The 18,858-nt window shown below is 30.7% G+C and overlaps 2 protein-coding genes across 3 annotated transcripts in view; one reads left to right on the top strand and one right to left on the bottom strand.

Annotated features, from left to right (window-relative positions):
* Nucleotides 1-15,774, bottom strand: part of Art4 (arginine methyltransferase 4) — a 31,798-nt gene extending 16,024 nt beyond the window's left edge. Inside the window, exons 1-8 of one of the 2 annotated variants that reach the window (XM_087164427.1) lie at nucleotides 15,097-15,774; nucleotides 12,932-13,066; nucleotides 11,411-11,511; nucleotides 6,241-6,345; nucleotides 3,828-3,938; nucleotides 3,462-3,639; nucleotides 1,867-1,957; nucleotides 988-1,069 (exon numbers count right to left, since the gene is read on the bottom strand). In XM_087164427.1, coding sequence (XP_087020553.1) covers nucleotides 988-1,069; nucleotides 1,867-1,957; nucleotides 3,462-3,639; nucleotides 3,828-3,938; nucleotides 6,241-6,345; nucleotides 11,411-11,511; nucleotides 12,932-13,066; nucleotides 15,097-15,229 — 936 coding nt within the window. In that variant the 5' untranslated portion in view covers nucleotides 15,230-15,774. The remainder of the gene's footprint in view (nucleotides 1-987; nucleotides 1,070-1,866; nucleotides 1,958-3,461; nucleotides 3,640-3,827; nucleotides 3,939-6,240; nucleotides 6,346-11,410; nucleotides 11,512-12,931; nucleotides 13,067-15,096) is intronic. The other variant, XM_087164428.1, reaches the window with a different exon arrangement.
* Nucleotides 15,698-17,241, top strand: LOC107448170 (methylmalonic aciduria type A homolog, mitochondrial). Its single transcript, XM_016063287.4, has one exon. The coding sequence runs from the start codon at nucleotides 15,962-15,964 to the stop codon at nucleotides 17,129-17,131; it is 1,170 nt and encodes a 389-aa protein (XP_015918773.3). The 5' UTR covers nucleotides 15,698-15,961; the 3' UTR covers nucleotides 17,132-17,241.
* The last annotated feature ends 1,617 nt before the right edge of the window (nucleotides 17,242-18,858 follow it).

Below are 18,858 nucleotides of genomic sequence, written 5' to 3'. Positions count from 1 at the left end.
CCCCTGATGGTCACTACTCATTAACCCCTCACTTACTGCCAGAATCATTGTATTCCTTTCTAGTTAAGGAAATGCAGGGATAGTGATTGAAATTCCAAGAAACACCCCCAACCTGTTCATTCTTACTTCCTGTGGATTCACGAAATTCATCTCTGTCTACGAGTTCTGCTGATAAGGAAAGTTTTGACATTTGTGCTCTATTATTAGAAATTCGAGAAATGGAGGTTTTGAAGGGAAAAAATCGGCATAAACATGGAAAATACATTTATTTTAGATAGCAAATGTAGGGAATTTGAAAAATTTCGAGATAAAGAGGTTCGAGATAAACAGGTTCAACTGTATATTTTTCAAATCGTCCCTATATGCAAATGCATTAAATTTCAAAGAATAACAAATGTTTTAACACAGCAGAAATATAACATATTATGTTCTTTACTATATCAGATTTTTTTTAAAAACTCAATGATATCAAAAAATATTCATTTTGTAAGACAATTTCGTAGTGTACATTCTGTAATTAATAATGTATTAGTAAAGTAAAAATAAAATTAATGCCGCATTTAGTTAATTAGAGTTCTGTAATAGTCACTTCAGGTTCTGATTGATTTTTTAAACGTCTATAAACTTTAACACACGTTTTAGCTTTTTTGAGATTGAATACCCTATAACTATAACCCTAAGAAGTCCACAAGCAGAAAACTGCTCAATAACGGCTGAGCTCGGTGATTTAAGTTCTGAGCTACCATTGTAATTGCTAGCGTGACTGATAATTGCAAAAACTAAATTAAAAAAGAAAAGGTTGGAAAGAGTATTGGGTTTTTCTGAAAGTATATATATATATTATTCATTTTATCTATAACATACTCTTTATTTAAAACTTTTCAATTTATGCACAACCTTCCATTAAATTCAACCTTGGAATAAAAGTATATAAAAAGCAGAAGCTGTGCACAAAAAGGAACAATTAATTTTGGCAAAAAAACTTACCACTATTGGTTGTCTAAAATATTCCTTAACAGCAGCATCACGCAAACTAGCTAGGTCTACTCCATGGAATGATTGTTGATACCTAAAAATGAAGTGATGAAAATACAATAAGGTGCTATCCAAATGTTAAAAACAAAAGGAAATTAATTTATTCAACAAGTTTTACAACTGTTTAAACAGGGTTCCCACTTAATTTCAGAAACAAAAAATTCCCTTACCTCACCAGATATTTCGGGAAACATTCAATGTAAATCCAGACCATATTTTAACTATACCATAGCGATTTTACACCAGAGAAAACCTATATCTTTTGTATTTGTAATGTAAAGTATTAGATTTTGTGAGCAAATGAGGATGGAAACATGGAAAACTTTCGATTACAGTTACTGACAATTCTAAGTTTGGTTATTTTCAGGTACAAAGTAAGAATTTTCCAGTTTTTTTGTTGAAATGCAATTTTACTTGACTATTTTCTGCTTCTGAAAGTCAAAATAAAATTCCCTAACAATTCCAGATTTTCTCAGATCGGTGGGAGCTCTGTGTATACAATATACATGTGTAAATATATATATATTCGATCTAAATAACTGCAAATTTGAAAAACTATTGTTTGGTACTGAGAGCAGTGTTTGGAAAATTTTATCTTTAACGCGGAAAAAGACACTGGTTTTTTGAGCGGTATTTCGTAACACTAAATAAAAACAACAGGATATGGAGCTCCATTAGATATGCTACAGCAAATCTAATGGAGCGCCCTATCGTGTGAAATACATAGTACATAGGTTTCTACAAAATTAAAAAGACCAATATTTTATTCACGAAAAGTTAAAGAAAAAATATTTTAAATTAAAGATAAAAGGCATGTAAAGATAAACTTACCAAAAATTAGCTTTATTTAGTTGTTCCATATACAAAGCAGCATCACTAAAGGGAGCTATGTGCAGGTCACCACGGGAAGGAAACATTTTACCTACAACACATTATATTACAGAGATAAATTTTATAAGAATAAAATACATAAGATTTGCCAAAATATTATAGAAAAAAAAAAAGAAAGAAAGAAAACTGCTTAGACCTGAATTTGTTTGTTTGCGTTCAGACAAAAATGGTCACTGAGATTAAATTGAAATTTAAAAATTATAAGTGCCTTCTTAGAAAATGTACTACATCCATTAATAATAATAAATATATTTAAATAAAAATCTCCAATATTTTCTTTTTCTACTTACACTATTAATTTTTTTTTTTATTTGATAGGAGACATGCATGAAACTTAAAAGATATATTTTAACCTTAACAGTGACGTATATTTCAGAAAAATGGACCAAATATGGAAACTTTTTTTGACAGTTTAATTTTGTTCTTTATATTATTATAAAAGTTAACTACTGTATTTATAATTTATACATACACATTAAAAAGTAATGGATTACGAACACATACTATTCAATTAGAGCAAAATAAACAAAATTTTGAAGCTAAATATAATATAACTAGCATAATATAAAAACACAATATGATTTTCAATACAAAAATTTTACAAATCTTATACAGTATGGTATATCCCAAAACATGGTATTGCACACAAGCCCAAATTGCAATAAACTTGTGTGAAAATCTGTGATAAAATAGGACCTACAATGCCATCGATTAGGAACATAGTGAATTATGTATCCTAAAGAAGAAACGAACGCAGTGCAGGCTTCACAAAATAGAAACGTTAATTATTCTCCTGTGTGAAGTCAGTTCATGCATTACAAATACTACACACAGTAGTTGCGTGAACGAACTGGATTCGAGTGACACTGGCAAGGGGTTAATGAAGTTTATTGTTTTTAATAAAGATAGGAAAACTGTGTATGAAAACATACACATTTTGGAACAGTTTATCAATAGTGAGAAAAATATTATTGGGAATATACCAAAAGCAACATGACACCCTGAAGTCACTATTGTACTCTGAATTAATTCTTTTTACTCCTCACATGAATCACAATGCTATTTAAGGGTTGAAAATTTACAACTTATACAAATACGATAAATTACATAGCGATAAAGTAGATAGTTTGTTGTTGTTCAGTTACGTCGCACTAGAACTGCACAATGGGTTGTTGGTGACGGTCTGGGAAACACCCCCGAGGATGATCCTAAGACATGCCGTCACAATTTTGATCCTCTGCAGAGGGGATGGCACCCCCGCTTCGGTAGCCCGACGACCTGCATGTGAAGTCTAGCACTTTTAACGATGACCCATACCGCATACCCTCGGTCCCTACGCAGACTGATCCAAGTGGTCACCCACCCGCACACTGACCGCAACCAGTGATGCTTGACTTCGGTGATCTGATGGGACAATCAGTCCACTACGGGACAAGTACATAGTTTAATATTTTGCATAATTGTAATGACATTTCTAAAAAACAACCCTACCTAAAAAAAGAGTAATAACATTTCTATGTATTCCTCCTACTTACCATTAGGAGCTAACCACTTTTTAGCATGCAAGTAAGTCTCCAACATTCTTTCGTTAAAAAGCATGTAACCCATTGGTTCAGAAATAATGACATCTACTTGCTCGGGAAGAGTGATTTCCTCAATTTTACCAGGAATGACAGCTACTCGACCAGCTAATTTATTATGATAAACAAGAGTCTGAAAAATATAAGCAATGCCATCAACTTTATGAAACAATCAAATGCATTGAAATATTGTTATTCGTTAACTAATATGTAATTTCAATTTCTTTTATTTTGAGTTTCAGAACAGATATAATGCTTTATTGTCTATTAAAACAAAATAACCAAAAAAACATAAATAAATATATTAAGGAAGGGACTAACTTCAGCGTGTTTTGCCATTGAACTAGCTTCAACTGCATAAACTTTTCTAGCACCTGCTTGAGCAGCAAAGAAAGACAAAATACCAGATCCTGCCCCTACATCAAGAACAACCTGTAGAAAAAACAATAAGCTATTAATAATTCAAATTTTGTATATCGGACTAATATCGAAATTATAAAAACTATGAGAAAATCAATTGCAATAACGGAAAATAATGAATAAATGAACTAAAAATGTTCAAACACGGATTTATGATGGTATCGAGCATGTTAAAAAGTTATTAATAAAATGCGTGACTTAAAATATCTAAGTCGTACTATTTAAAAATTAATTTGTTCTAATTGTAGCATTAAAAAAGAGGAAAAATACATCCCAATGCAAAAAAAAAAAAAAAAAAAAAAAAATATTCTGTTACAAAACAAAATTTGCAACAAATTGGCTACTTTTTAAAATAAGTTTTTTAAAAAAATGAATATTTTCTAGCCAACTGTCTTTTAAATGTTAACTATTTCAGAACTACCTTTTAGATTATCAATTTTATACTTATTTGTATGCTTCAGTAGTTCATTCATTTTAGCAGAGGTTAATATAGATTGTTATTCTTGAAGTTTAACCGAAATTGCGTTTTTCTTTAACATATATGGGGGGGGGGTAAGGTTTTAAATTGCGTGAATGAGAACTTATGAAGAAAAAAAAGAGAGGATGCTGATACGGGTAGAATAAGAGTCTTTATAATGAGATTCTGTGTAAGTTACAAACTTTAAATTTTACAGGGTGCATAGCCAAATCTTTCAACAAAAAATATGCACCTTTTAAGAACTTAAAAAATATTTTTATGCACTATATACATCAACAAAATGCAAAATAATTTTCAAATACTTTAGATGATCATGAGAAAATAACTAGTTCCTGACAAAGAACTCTTTTCTTGATTGTATTAGCCATTATAAAATGATCGAGATTTTTTGGTTCGAAAGCAGAGGGAGGATAATGAAGTCTGAAATTGAGAATATCTTGCAAAATGCAGCAGAGTTGCACAGGAGACAGCAATAATCTCACCGAACCCCGCTCAGTAGATGCACATACAAACTGACAAGTATTTCATGAAACATGCAAAATGATTGGCACTTTCATTCGCTATGGACCGACGGTACGCCGAAATGAATTGTGAAAATATTGAATAGAACAATGTGAAAAGCACGCTTTTGCATAATACATGGCAAAAGTCGACATGGTAGCGAAAAAAATCTCATTTCTGAAGAGGGAAAATTAAGCACTTTTTAAAAACACCCAATTAAAAAAGCTTTTAAATAACGAAAATAAGCATCTTAAAAAACGCTACGCATCATGTTTTAGATTAGCGAATTCAAAAAAAACTTTGTCTGAATTTCAATTGTTCTGCGGGAATCTGCGAATCAACGGTGTTCGAGAAAGAATCAATTTCCTGATATCTTTAATGTGGCCTATCACTGGTCTAGTGGTTACAGTACTGGATTACAGGGCCAGTGGTTGAAGGTTCGAATCTCACAGAGGCATGTCTGTAACTTTCTATCTCTCTGTTCTATGTCCTTTCTTCTGTGTGATTGTAATCCTGCCCTATAAACGGGTTTTGTGGTTGTACGACATGGGTGACGCTGGGTGCCCACTGGGTAACAATAAGAGCGTATCAATTCTGGTATTTCTGAGGCCAATGAGAAATAGACCCCAAGTGTCCGACATTTTTAAAAAAAATCTTCAATGTTATTATGACCAGTGAATTCCAAATAAGAGTTATCACTTTTAGAGGCACTTAAATCGTACTATTAAACCACATCTGTGCGTCCTTTACTATCATTGATATATATTTCCTCCAATCCTACATAATTTAACAAATTTCAACATTTTTATATAAAATCAGTCATTAGATTTTTGATAACAATATTGTTTTAATTGTGGAATAAATTTCATTGCCAATCATCTAAAAAGTTTCTTTTTGGCTGATTTTATTTAAATACTTTTGTAAAAACAGAAATCGTGGTTGCATCAATTTTAGTCTCAAATAGTCACCAGTAATTGCCACATACGCTAGATACAGTTTAGAAGCAACTGCCAACAATGTAAAAATTTTAGCAATTGCGTACTTGAGTAGCCCAACATTCAGGTAAGGAATCAATGCTTGTTATGGTAAATTGGGAGAAAAAAAATTTGGCTCACCTTTGAAAATCTAAATAAATATGTTCAATTTATTTTTAACAACTAAATTTTCAAAACAAGATTAAGAAAATTTAAATTTTAAAGGAGAAAATATTTTTTTATGAAAAAAATATTTGGGGGGGGGGGGAGAAGGTTGGACACCTGAAAAAAAGAAGAGTACTCTTCTTGTTTTGAAAATACGTGATTAATGTTTAGGAAATGATAAGTTAAATATACTTACTTTATCTTTGAAATCGTCAATATTTGCTAAAATAGCTCGTTGATAAGTTGATGTTCTAATATAATCTTGCATCATATTCTGTTGCTGTGAAAGGTATCCATAAAACTGCAGAAAATAAAAAAAAAAGATATAAAAGACATTTTAAGTATCACTTTCTAATAAAGATAAATTTTAGATAATAATTTACTCTGAAGACTTAACTATAAACCAGAGAAGATTTTTTGAATCCATTGAGTGAGAGACATTAATATATTAGGCAAGAATAATGTTATTAAAAATAAAGCTAAAATATGCCAAGTCTAAACAAAATAGATTGATTAATAACCCCACATAATTACTTATTTATAAATAAAGAGATAATTTTAAAACTAGGGGGATGCGCCCACTAGTTTTAGTCGCTACACCCACTAGTTTAAGTCGCCTGCTCACCAACCCTAGATTGTTTTTGCTCAATAACTGTATCAAAACAGATTTTTGTATACTTTTTTTGATTGTTTGAGAGTAGTAAAAAAACAAATGAAATTTCTATCATACATCCAAAAACTTCTTTTAGCCAATGAGCAAGCGTCGATTAATTATTTAAACATCAATAAATTAACTATACTTTCATATCATATTTTCAATCAGTTAATTCTAAATTTTAATTTTTATTAAGAGAAAATATTTTATCTGCAATTTTCAACTTCCATGGTCAAAAGAAAATACTCCAACAATTACAAATATATATTTATAAACATAGTCTAAAAGAAAAATCCAATTATAAGACACTGAATGTTGACTAAATTAGATAACACAACATCAATACTGCCATACAATAAAAAAAACTTAAAGGCTTCTCAAAAAAAGTAGCATTCATGTTACTTTTTTAACTAAAGTACTATGATGCAACTAAGTACTATGATGTACACTAGTACTATAAATGTACAAATACATGTACACTACAGTGTTTTCACTACAGCGCGAGAATCTTGCATATTTTTTTCTTTCCTCGCATTAAAAAGTTAGTAACGCGAGAAGTTCGCACACCCTATTAATGAATTTAAAAATGCCTGAATCTCGCAAATTTTGGAAAAAATTTAGTCTTCCGCCATTTTGAATGAAATCCGCTTCGTTTTTCTTCCCTGATCTTTCATTATTTTCAATATCGGTCCTTGTTATCTAGCTTCCCTATTTACCAGTATTGTTCAGAACCATAACACCCCCCCCTCCCCGAACCCCTTTCAGAACACATTTTTCTGCAACCACGTGTTCACCGTAAGTAAGGTTTCTTCATGTAAAACGTTAAAATTTTTTGTGCCTGAATGTTAGATTGACAAATACATTGTTAAGACAAATGAAACAAATGTTGTTAGAAACGGTAAAAACGAAACAAATACGGATATTCAACGGATATGGCTCAAATACTAGCATGAAGTATGAACTTGGAAAGAACTTCAACGTACTTCCCGATTTTATAGCAGAAATAACTTAAAAGCCAATGCTGGCTGATGTAGAGGATAGGAAAGTGTATGCACAATGCTACAAATAATTGATAATTCAGCATCTGTTGCAAGGTCATTTAGCACCCAAAACCGGATTAAGACAAAATATCGTAACAGATTGACTGATAAGCATTTGAGCAACCTAGTGAGAATAGCTGATGAAAAAGTAGATATAGAACATTTTCCATAAGATGATGCAGCAAAAATATTTAATGCTTTAAAAATTAGAAGATGTTAAAAATGTATTATAATTAAAGAAATATTTTTTTCCCAAGTCTTTTCATTTTTTTTTCTTTTTAGAAATCTTACGTAATTTTCTGAAATCTCACCCTGTTTTTGAGAAAGGGTGAGAAATTCTCACCCATTTTTTTTCTGTAATGAAAACACTGCACTAGTACTATGAATTTGTTATATTTTATATTTCAGATACCTAACTCAACTTTAATATCGTATTTTAATAAATATACAAAGGTAATAAAGTTATTAATAGAGAATAAAAGCTAATTACATTGAAACAGCAATATTTATTTTTAAATTTTCTCAGATATCAACTACATACTTGCCAACTTAAAAAAACTGCCATCAGTAAAACTTTTTTTACGAAAAATTTAAGACTATTCGAATTATTTAATAAGTAACAATACACCACAAATGAATAATAAATATATTAATTATAGAATCTATCACATGATTGAATGTTGATGAAGTAAGAACCAAATTTTCATTAAATTTTTTAATTGCACTTGTTAGAAAATGTACAGAAATATCTAATCAACCAACCATTTGTCATCTCAATTTCTATTACAATTATTTCAAATTCTATTACAATGATGCTACTTTTTAAAAAAATGTTATATGCAAAATAAAATAGTTCTTTAAGGGTTTTCCTCTAAATCAACAGCAAAAGAGGATGCTGAATTTAAAGAAGCTGAAGTAGCCTTCTTTGCTTTAATTAAAAAATCTTTTTCAAACACTTGTTCGTGACAGATTTTAGAAAATTTGGTTTTTAATATAAGCAGGCTTTCTAAAGTTTTATTAGACATAATTGTTCGCGATTCAGTACGGTTCTTTCTAACCAAACTAAAAATTCTCTCACATTCTGAATTTGAATGTGGTATGAGAAGAATTGACAATACAATGTTTCCCAATTTTTCATACTTAAACATGCCATCCGCACCTTTCATTTGACTTATCATTGACCACTGCACATCAATTGCTCTATCTGGAACAGTTATTTCACTCAAATCTTCCAACTGAAGTTGGCAAAACTGTTTCTGCAATTCGTCCATTGCCGTAAGCTTGGTTTCATTACTTTTTGTTTTTAAAAGGAAGGGAAACAAATTTACAAAATATCTCACACTTTCAAAACTGGAGTTTTCAATTTTATTTAAGTCAGCAACTTCAGCATGTTTGAGTACTTGATCATTTAAAGGGAATTTCTTAATAATATATTCACAGGCAGTTATGAAATATTTGATAACAGCTGAATAAAACAATGATTTTTCTTCTTCCGAAGAACTTGAAATTAAGTCCATTGCTGCGTTGCCTATAACTAAATCTTGCTGATCTTTATGGTTGAAAGAAGAATGAAAATTGACACATGTTAACTCTTTTCCTTTAACCTCAGAAGGTTTAACAAACTTCGAAAAAAGTTCTTTCAACATATCCAAAAGAAGAGCTCTTAATCGATGAATTTGTGGGGAAGATGACTGTAAAATTACATTTACCTTTTCAAATGTAGGGATAACATTTAAAAGAAATAAACTAAAGCACTTATTCAAATCTGAAGATAAAAACATAAAAATTTTCTCTTCTTTGGATAAAGTTGAAGAATCTTTTTGAGCTTTATGTCTTTTAACAATATTCACAATTTCTTGTTGTGAACTTTTCCTTTTTTTATCATTAGTTGGGTCCTGCTTATGTGTCTTAGTTTCCACTTTAGGCTTATCCTTCAATTTTTCTACTCTTGTGTTGCTTTCTGTATCAACTACTTTTGGTATTTTGAAAAATGACAAAGTAGATGATACAGACACACTGGAAGTGGAAACTTCAGCTCTGAAATAACTTGTAAGTGGATCCCACTGATTAACCAAGCGTGTAAGACTTCTCCCTAACGATAACCAGCGAGTTGACACATGCTTAAGCACTTTTTGTGCTTCTTTACCATACATTTCCTGAAATTTCTTAAGAGAGTCCTTACGATTAACGCTCCTTTTTAAGTGGTAAAAAATATCTACCAAAACTTCATCTATCCTAACGGGAAAAGTTGCAGCAGCTTTTTCAGAGGCAAGATGTATTAAATGGCAGCAGCATCCAATTGATATTATGTGCTCATTTTCTTTTTCTAAAAATGAAATAACACCATTTTTCTTTCCCTGCATAACGGAAGCATTATCTGCACTGAATGCTATACAATTTCTAAAAGGAATGTCATATTTAGCAAACACATTTAAAAGAAGGGAGCTTATATTTTCACCTGTGGAGTTTCCTTCCAAATTTGGGATTGCCAATAAAGTACTTTCAATGCGTTGAAGATCCACGTTAAAATAACTCACCACAACTGGGTACAACTTATAATCAGCTTCGTGACTACCATCACATGCTGCAGTAAATGCTTGTTCTTGCAAATATTTAATGATTTCTGAAGTTCGATCCATAGCCATTTCATGGACAAGGGATGCAGTTTTGGTTTTAGCACATCCGTAACGTTTCGCAATTTCACTTTTCGGAAACATCTTTCGAAAAAGCGGACCCACATGGCTGGCGGCATTTAGCGGAACATTATGCTCAACTAAAAAAGAGGTAAACAATAACTCAGCACGCATTACTTCATCTTGGACATTATCAGGTGGCTTAAAAAATTTGCTTAGTCTTTGGTTATTTTCAGCGTTTTCAATGTTCTTGGCATGATTCGGTCCGGTCACGTGGCGATGTATATCATTTCTACCTCCGTGCGATATTAGAAAGTCAGAAAAACAAATCGTACAATAAGCATACTTTTCTCCTTTATTTGATTTTTTTATGCATGGAAACTCTGCAGTATAAGAATTCTTATACGATTGAAAATAAGTTTTCTTCGGTTTCATTTTTAACGCACACCACGTGATTACAAGCAAAGTAGTAGTCGACAGTTCAGCACCGTTTTCGTTCGTTACAGAGGGAGGGAGAACGACGTTTGGATCGGCTAGTTCAGTGACGTAGTAGAAACGGGGAGTGGCAATAATGACGGGAACAGCGCATTCACTAAAGGAGACTGGAAGCAGTTAGGAGGGAGAAAAGGAGAATAACCAATCAACTGGTTTACACGTGAACGTGCCGTTACTATGGTTACGAGGATAAGCCACTTATAAGGGGTGTATGGTTACCGTGTTGCTTTGGAATAGATCGGAAAACTCCTGTCATTTTTTCTGTTTTCCCCCTTTACAAATGGTTTTACTCTAGCTCCGTAGCAGCTGATAATCGCGGAATTTTACCGATGCGCTAATCGTGCAACGCTAAAAACGGGGGATCCGTATAAATTTCAGGTTAATCCGTAGGCCCGTAGAATTAGACGTAAATCCGTACATTTTACGGATAATCCGTAAAAGTTGGCAAGTATGCAACTAGCTATTTTTTGGGGGGAAGTAGACAGCTTACATGCTTGGGAAATATTTTCTTAAAAATTAATAAGATCACAAATTCAAACATACCTGAAAATACTGAGTAGCTGAAGAATCATCAGTACGGATAGAAAACATAGAATTTCTGCCATTACGAAATCCATCAATAATTGTTTTAAACCTTGAGAGATCTACAACATTAATTAAAAAATAAAATTAACACTAATATCTAATATATATAATTCTCTTACATGGCTACCAAATTTTGGCGGTATTTCTTTTCCGCCGGTGGCAACGTTTGCTTTGTTTTGTTTACATTACTATTTCTCTTACATGGCGAATCGACCAATGATTGCTGCTAAAAATGTCACATGCCAAATCTAGCTGAGGTGAATCAACATACAGTGCCTTTAAAAACGGAAACTGAAATAGCCAGAGAGCATCAGCTGCAGCAATCTCATACTATTGAGCTAGGCAGAGGTCTTTGTCGATCGATCTGTATTTTAGTATTTTGTCCAAAGCGGTCTTTTTTTACGAATTTATATATTACGAATTCATTTGACGATTTTTGATTTACATCACGAATTATACTATAGCACATTTCTAATAGGTTTAACGAGTTACATGTCATTTATTCGAATTCAAATTTATTTTAATGACTTAGCATTTACTAAAAATATGTAATTTTTTTAAAAAAAAAAAGTTTTTATATGGATTTGAATGATTGTTTTGAATTCTTAGAATTTTGTGCATTTGCAATGTACCTAAGTTAGTAGCGAGTGAAGCAAGCTCGATTTGCGAAGCAAACCATATAAGATTGCGTAGCAATTTTCGGGGGTTGGCGAGCGTTAGCGAGCAGGGGGCGCAGCCCACTAGTTCAAAATAAAATTTCAATAAGTCAAATCGTTGATAATTTGAAATAATTTTTGCTTTTATAATGGTTTGAGCTATCAAGTTTAAGTCAATTTCAAAAATACCATAGAGAAATTACTGGTCAAACTAAACGGTGGATAATTCAGACTTTTTTTTCAGACTTTTCAAATATGGAAATTTCTTTTTATAGCTTTAAATAGAAGAAATTGGTGCATAAGTACTTTAAATACTTTAGAAATTAGAGAGAAAAAAATAATTTGTTAAACAAAGAAATAAACACACATGACCAAATAATGAGAATAAGAAATAAATCGATAGGTCAGGGAGAAATAAAAATTAAAATGAATTGGTTAACAGTGTTTTTTTTTAAATTTCATATTATCGAAAAAATTATGTTCTTGAAGTTTGAAACATCAAGGTTAGATAATTTTTTAAAAAATAAAAAATAATGTGCCTAGTAAAGGAAATATTCATGCTGAGAAACTTTTTTTCACAGCTATGCTTCTGAAACTAAATTAATTTTAAAGTAAAAATTTTAACACAGGTTAGTGTTAAAAGGCTACTGTAATTAACTATAAAAATTAACAATAAAAACATAAATTTTCAAAGTTATAATTAAGGCAAATTTTACTCAAGCTTAAGAATATAACATTAAAAAACAATAAACATAAATTCAATTCTTATCAATTCTAATAACTAAAAAGCTATGCAAACAAATAAAATTAAAATATCTTTTACCATTAACATTTCTAAACTGTAAATGGACAGTAGAGACTTCTTTGCTTATTACATAACAATGGCTTCCTAATTTTGCTCCATCAGTATCTTTATCAAACACTATTTCAAGGAGAGAATCGGGACCATTGGTTCCAGCTAGAAAGAGGAGATATAATATTTTATACGTCATATTTCTTTTTCTTTAAAAAATCTAAAAACAATAATATAAAATAGATCTTACATTATTAATACACACACACATATATATGCCAGGGGTCTGTCTAGGTTTTTCTGAGAGGTACCTATTTTGTGAAAATTTAGACATAATTTGTAAAAAATTAAAAATTATATTAAGAAATCAACACAAAAATATGGATTTATTGTTTCTCTTAAGAAAAAGTATTTTGTGAAACTACCCTTTTTCCTAAAGTTGAATTTGTGAAACTACCGTTTTTCCTAAAAATGAAATTGTGAAGGTATCGCTAAATGGTAGTAAATTCGGCCTGGACAGACCCCTATAGGTGTATATATATATACATATATAAAACAATAACAATATTCAGTTAAAATAATACACGTTAATTTATAATAATATAAAAGAATTACCCCTGTGGCAGAACTTTTCTAGGCTTTCTGAGACAAACTTCCCTAGCACTTATATATTTCGCTTTAAGATACTTTTAATTATAACCCCTGTGGCAGAATTTTTTCGGGCTTTCTGTGACATACCACTCTAATACTAATATCTTTTAGCAAGATATATAAAAATAAATATACATGTTACTAATTAAAGTAACAGAAGCGTTAACTTCAAAAAATAAATAAATATTATGGGCAACATTATCACATTTCTCACATTTTGTAATTCACCATCACATTAAAAAAATTTTTAAAAGATCGTGAAATCCGTAACAGTAACCACCGGGGGGAAAAGATTGACGGCGAAATCACACAAATTGGACTCTTCAACGGGGGTTACTAAATGCGTGTTTTCATTTCGAGATTCAGTTGTTGTAATAAATAATATTGTATTAATAATATTGTATTGGAAATGCCTGATTTTAAAAGTTATGTGCAAATCAGTAGTAATAACTGCATGAAAAAAATAGAAAGAAAATTTTTACAGAAAACAGAACCAAATTTTTTACTTCATTATTCTTTATTTTTCATCATTCTCAAATGAAAAATCATAAGCATTTTTCCCCAACTCCGATGCGCAAGGGAGACATCTTTTGAATATAATACTGAAGAAAAGATAAAATCTTTCGAAAATTTCTGCAGAAAAGAAAAGCTAAATTTTTTTTCTTCCCTAAGGTAAAATCTTTCTGCAAGAACTCAGTAACCATCTGCGACAATGTTGCCACGATTCCACCTCGGGGATTAAAACAATTACTTATTTAAAGTAGCAATAACGTTGTATTTACAGAAGTACAGAATAAAAATTTATAACACTTTTTAATCGTAAAAGCAATATTAATTTAGTTTTATGTAAATAAATTAGTATCTGTGCAATTGTCATACTAACTTTACATCTCACGATAAATCACACTGTACGGCCAATAAATCATATTGAAGGATGCTCATTTCTGGAAAACTTATTCTTTTTTATCACTTGTCATCACAAAATTCTAGAAACTTCAATGAGATATGATTTCAAAGAAATTATTTCACTGCTTCTGATTTTTAACACAATATTAACTCTATTATTTAACAAAAGAGTTCACACATCTTTTATTACACAATATTAGCAAATAGTATAAAGTATTGTCTCATTTGAAGCACTATCTTACTTTTTAATTCATATCGTCCAAATTAGGTTCGGTTATAATGTAATTGAAATACATTATTTGAAGGAAAATTGGCTCTGTTACATTAAAATAGAAGAAGAATATTTATGGACAAAACATTTCGGAATACTAACTAAAAGTAAACAAAATCGGATAAAATTAGAAAAATGGTCTATGACGCACGTGTTGAACTTAACAACGAAGCAAGAAAAGCAAATGTTTATAAAATTAGTCAGTCACAAAAATGGAAGTAATTTTAAACATTAAATAAATATAATATGAATACATCGAAACAATAGATCGGGTTAAATTTGTACGAAATCAAAAGCTGTACCAAATATGTGCAATTAAAAAAAAAAACAATTATTTTATATAATCATAATAAAGAAACTTTCATACTCGGTTTAAACACTAAATTTAAATTTTCGAATTCATCAGCAACATGAAGAGTAACGGGGAACGGAATTTTTTCAGTCTTTTGCATGTCTTCTGACAAAGAAGATACAAGCACATCTTCAAATGTGGCAGCCATGTTTATAATGATTAATTAAATAGTAAATGAGATGAAAAAGTTTAAATAGACACTTAGGAAAAGGCGAACACAGCTATTTAAGTTAGATTTCTAGGCAAAACACGCAAATTGACGAAAAACTCTACGGCTATCATTATAATGACAACACAGAGACAAAGCAACAAACAGGTAAAAGGGTAATTACAGTAAATTGATTTCGATTAAGTTATCGTTTTGAAATTACGGATTTACTCATACAGAAGAAGGCGACAAGACTTTTCACTTTTTTTTTTAAAAAATTATAGTTCAGTTTGTATGAAACCCAATAATCTTTCAGATTGGTTATCAGCTAGCCAATCAGGTAGGAAATATTACACTTCCATAGGTTAATTTCACCATTTATTATCTGTTTAGTGATATTAAGGCTTTTTTTAAATAATATTTAATAATCTGCATCTGGCAAAAATAATCACGTCGTCTGGTCTCTTAAAATTTTGTTTATGTTTCTTAAATCAAAAATATCTGATTATTTCCTCGTCTCGTTGTACCGTTACATTTTGCTTGTTGACTTGATAAAATTCCTTGCTTTTACCGATTCGTAATGAACGATTTATATTTTTCATGTCCTAGGAAAAAAGTTTATTATGTTTAACATTTTCTTATAAGCATATTTTTTTCACTATTTTAATTTAATCCAGTTTCCTAATTTTCCATGGATATTGAAAATTTATAAAACAAAAAAAAAAATAAATAATGCAACCTCTAACGAAAGGCTTTTCGTTCCTAAAAGCAGTAACTTTAAAAAAGAGTTGCAAACTACCCCTTTTAAAAACCTCTTCGTATTTTTCCTTTTCCACTATAAAGACTAAATCCACTGAAAGCAGTATAACAGAAAATGAGTATAAATTTGCTTTGTCATTATTCGAAGGCTTACAGAAAGGTGAACGGAGCTCTCTTGCACGCTCTATAACTCTAGTTGAAACTCAGCATCCTCAAAAAAAAGCTGAAGCTCAATTTTTATTGAGCTTGGTTTTAAAGGAAGCCAAATTAAAGCATCAAAAACTGGGAAAAAAGGGACTTAGTTTCCGAATTGGATTGACAGGACCTCCTGGTGCTGGAAAATCAACATTTATTGAAGCACTTGGCAAACTTCTGACATCCCAAGGCCACAAAGTAGCCGTGTTAGCTGTGGATCCATCATCTTCCACTACCGGTGGATCCTTGCTTGGCGACAAAACTAGAATGCCAGAGCTTTCTAGAGACATAAATGCTTACGTACGACCCTCACCCGCTAGTGGATGCTTAGGTGGCGTTACCAGAAGCACAAATGAAGCAATTGCCTTGTGTGAATGTGCTGGTTATGATGTGATAATAGTTGAAACTGTTGGTGTTGGACAGTCTGAATTTCATGTATCTTATATGGTTGATATGTTTGCAATGATTGTATCCCCTGCTGGGGGTGATGAATTACAAGGCCTTAAAAAGGGTATTGTTGAACTAGTAGATATGGTTGTAGTTAATAAAGCAGATGGTGATTTATTACCTAGTGCTCGAAGAATTCAGACTGAATATTTAAGCGCATTAAAATTTGTTCGACGCCGATATCCAGTATGGAGACCTCTTGTTCTGTGCATTTCATCACGGACCAAAGATGGTATTGAAAATTTATGGAAGGAGATGCTTAGTTTTGAAAATACTTTGAAAGAATCGGGTGATTTTGAACTGAAGCGACAGGAACAATATAATATGTGGATGTGGATTCATATTGAGTATAATTTGTTAGCAGCATTTAAGAAGCATCCGAATGTTAAAGCTTTAGTTTCAGATATGGAAAGAAAAGTTCAAGAAGGGATTATAACACCTGGACAAGCATCTGATATACTGCTGAAAACATTTCTTGAAAAAGATTTGATGAGTTTATAAAAGACAATTTTGATAATGGTTGAGTAATGAAAACTTTATTTTTATTCAATATATATAGCAAATTATATATTTTTATACATAATTGAATATAAAATATAGAATATATCATATTTAAATGTTTCATTATTTGCAGGGAAGGCTTAAAGGAAAATTAAGAGCAACATTTTACAAAAATATCAGGACATTTTTTAACTCCAGACAACTAATAAAATGTGTAAACAAAAACTATAAGAATTATAATTTGCTCTACTTAAGTAAGATCTCAAAAAAAATAGTAACAAATGCCAAAAAGATAGTAACAAAAGTCATTTTTAATTTCAGAAACAGAATTATTAAAACTAAAATTTTAACAGTTTCAAGTATAATTTTTTATAGTACTGTGGATTTAAAATTATATTATTCTCCCATACTGATAATTAGTTAAAATTTATATTAGTGTTCAAGACTTCCTTAATCAACCATATTTTAAAGTTTGGTTTTAATCCTGAAACAAAAACACTTAAATATTCTGCTTCTCAATTTTGTGCAAAAGTAATTTAGAGCAGCGGTTCTTAACCTATGGGGGTCGCGAAGCATATTTCTTGGGTCGCGCTCAGTTGAACCAAAAAAGTTAGTAATACACCACATAATAAGTAATACCAACACCTCCTAGAAGAAGTCATTGTGGCTTACTCAGCCTAATTTTGACTTTTTTTTGGGTCGCGACATGAACATATTTCTCAAATTTGGGTCGCGACTTAAAAAGGTTAAAAACCACTGATTTAGAGGATGCTCTTCAATCCAAAATTCTATACGATTGTTGCATTGTTTATTCAAGTCTATCATTTTTAATCGATTCGGAGAAGAATAAATAATTGTGAAACTACAAACTCTATCCTAATTGATTTGTTCCTATATTTGTGGTAAACAACAATAATAACCCATCAATTCATCACAGTTAAATTTGATAATGCAAAATTGTTAATTGAGTTTTTTTTTCCAGAAGCAGTTGAATTTCCAAAGAATTGGATATAATGAATTCTTTTGGAAAGGTTATAAGAGTGAACCATGTGTGTAATTAGTGGATGGTACCTAAGTTTGAACTATCAAATTATGAGGTTTTTTGCTAGCATAAGTATTTGAAAAAGATGTTGGCTCAAAAATACAAATTTTTCAATTCCACAAATCAATCATCCACGTTTATATTCAAAGAAAATTGGTCATTCTGGACACAGACAAAAATCAAGAATATAATGACAAATTTTTTTTATTAGGAATGTCAGAACAACAATTATTTGTATTTTATCTTTTAACTATTCAACTGTTTTGGATGGAGAAAAAAAATAGATAAGTTGATTTTCATATTTGAATTAAAAAATAGCGCTATGTAGGAATTTATTAAACATATTCTCAATGACCAAACTATCAGTATATTGCATTAAATAATATACAAAAGGTTTTTTTTTTTTTTGTAAATTAGAATTAGCATTACAGTTAGAATTTAAAGACTCATGTTTAAAATAAGAAGTTCTAACTTTTTAGATCGTTACCAAATCAATATCAATTAGACAATATCTTGAAATTGAAAAATTTTTTGTATTTATTATTACTTAATAAAATCCTTTTCTTTAAGTATTTATAAATTTATGAGTTTAAATTCACTTATTGGCGATCAAAATGGGCTGCAGGTGGCGTAGAGCAGAACTTGTAGCAGATTTGTAGAGCAGATTTTTTGTGTTTATTATTAC

The sequence above is a fragment of the Parasteatoda tepidariorum genome, chromosome 5, assembly GCF_982258835.1.
Source record: "Parasteatoda tepidariorum strain Cologne lab strain chromosome 5, Ptep-v5.0, whole genome shotgun sequence".
Classification (NCBI taxonomy): Eukaryota; Metazoa; Arthropoda; class Arachnida; order Araneae; family Theridiidae; genus Parasteatoda; species Parasteatoda tepidariorum.
This window is presented reverse-complemented; position numbering and strand designations above follow the sequence as displayed.

Bases quoted from the DNA above. Each gene is read 5' to 3' on its own strand.
- LOC107448170 (XM_016063287.4), top strand. From the start codon at position 15,962: ATGCAACCTCTAACGAAAGGCTTTTCGTTCCTAAAAGCAGTAACTTTA.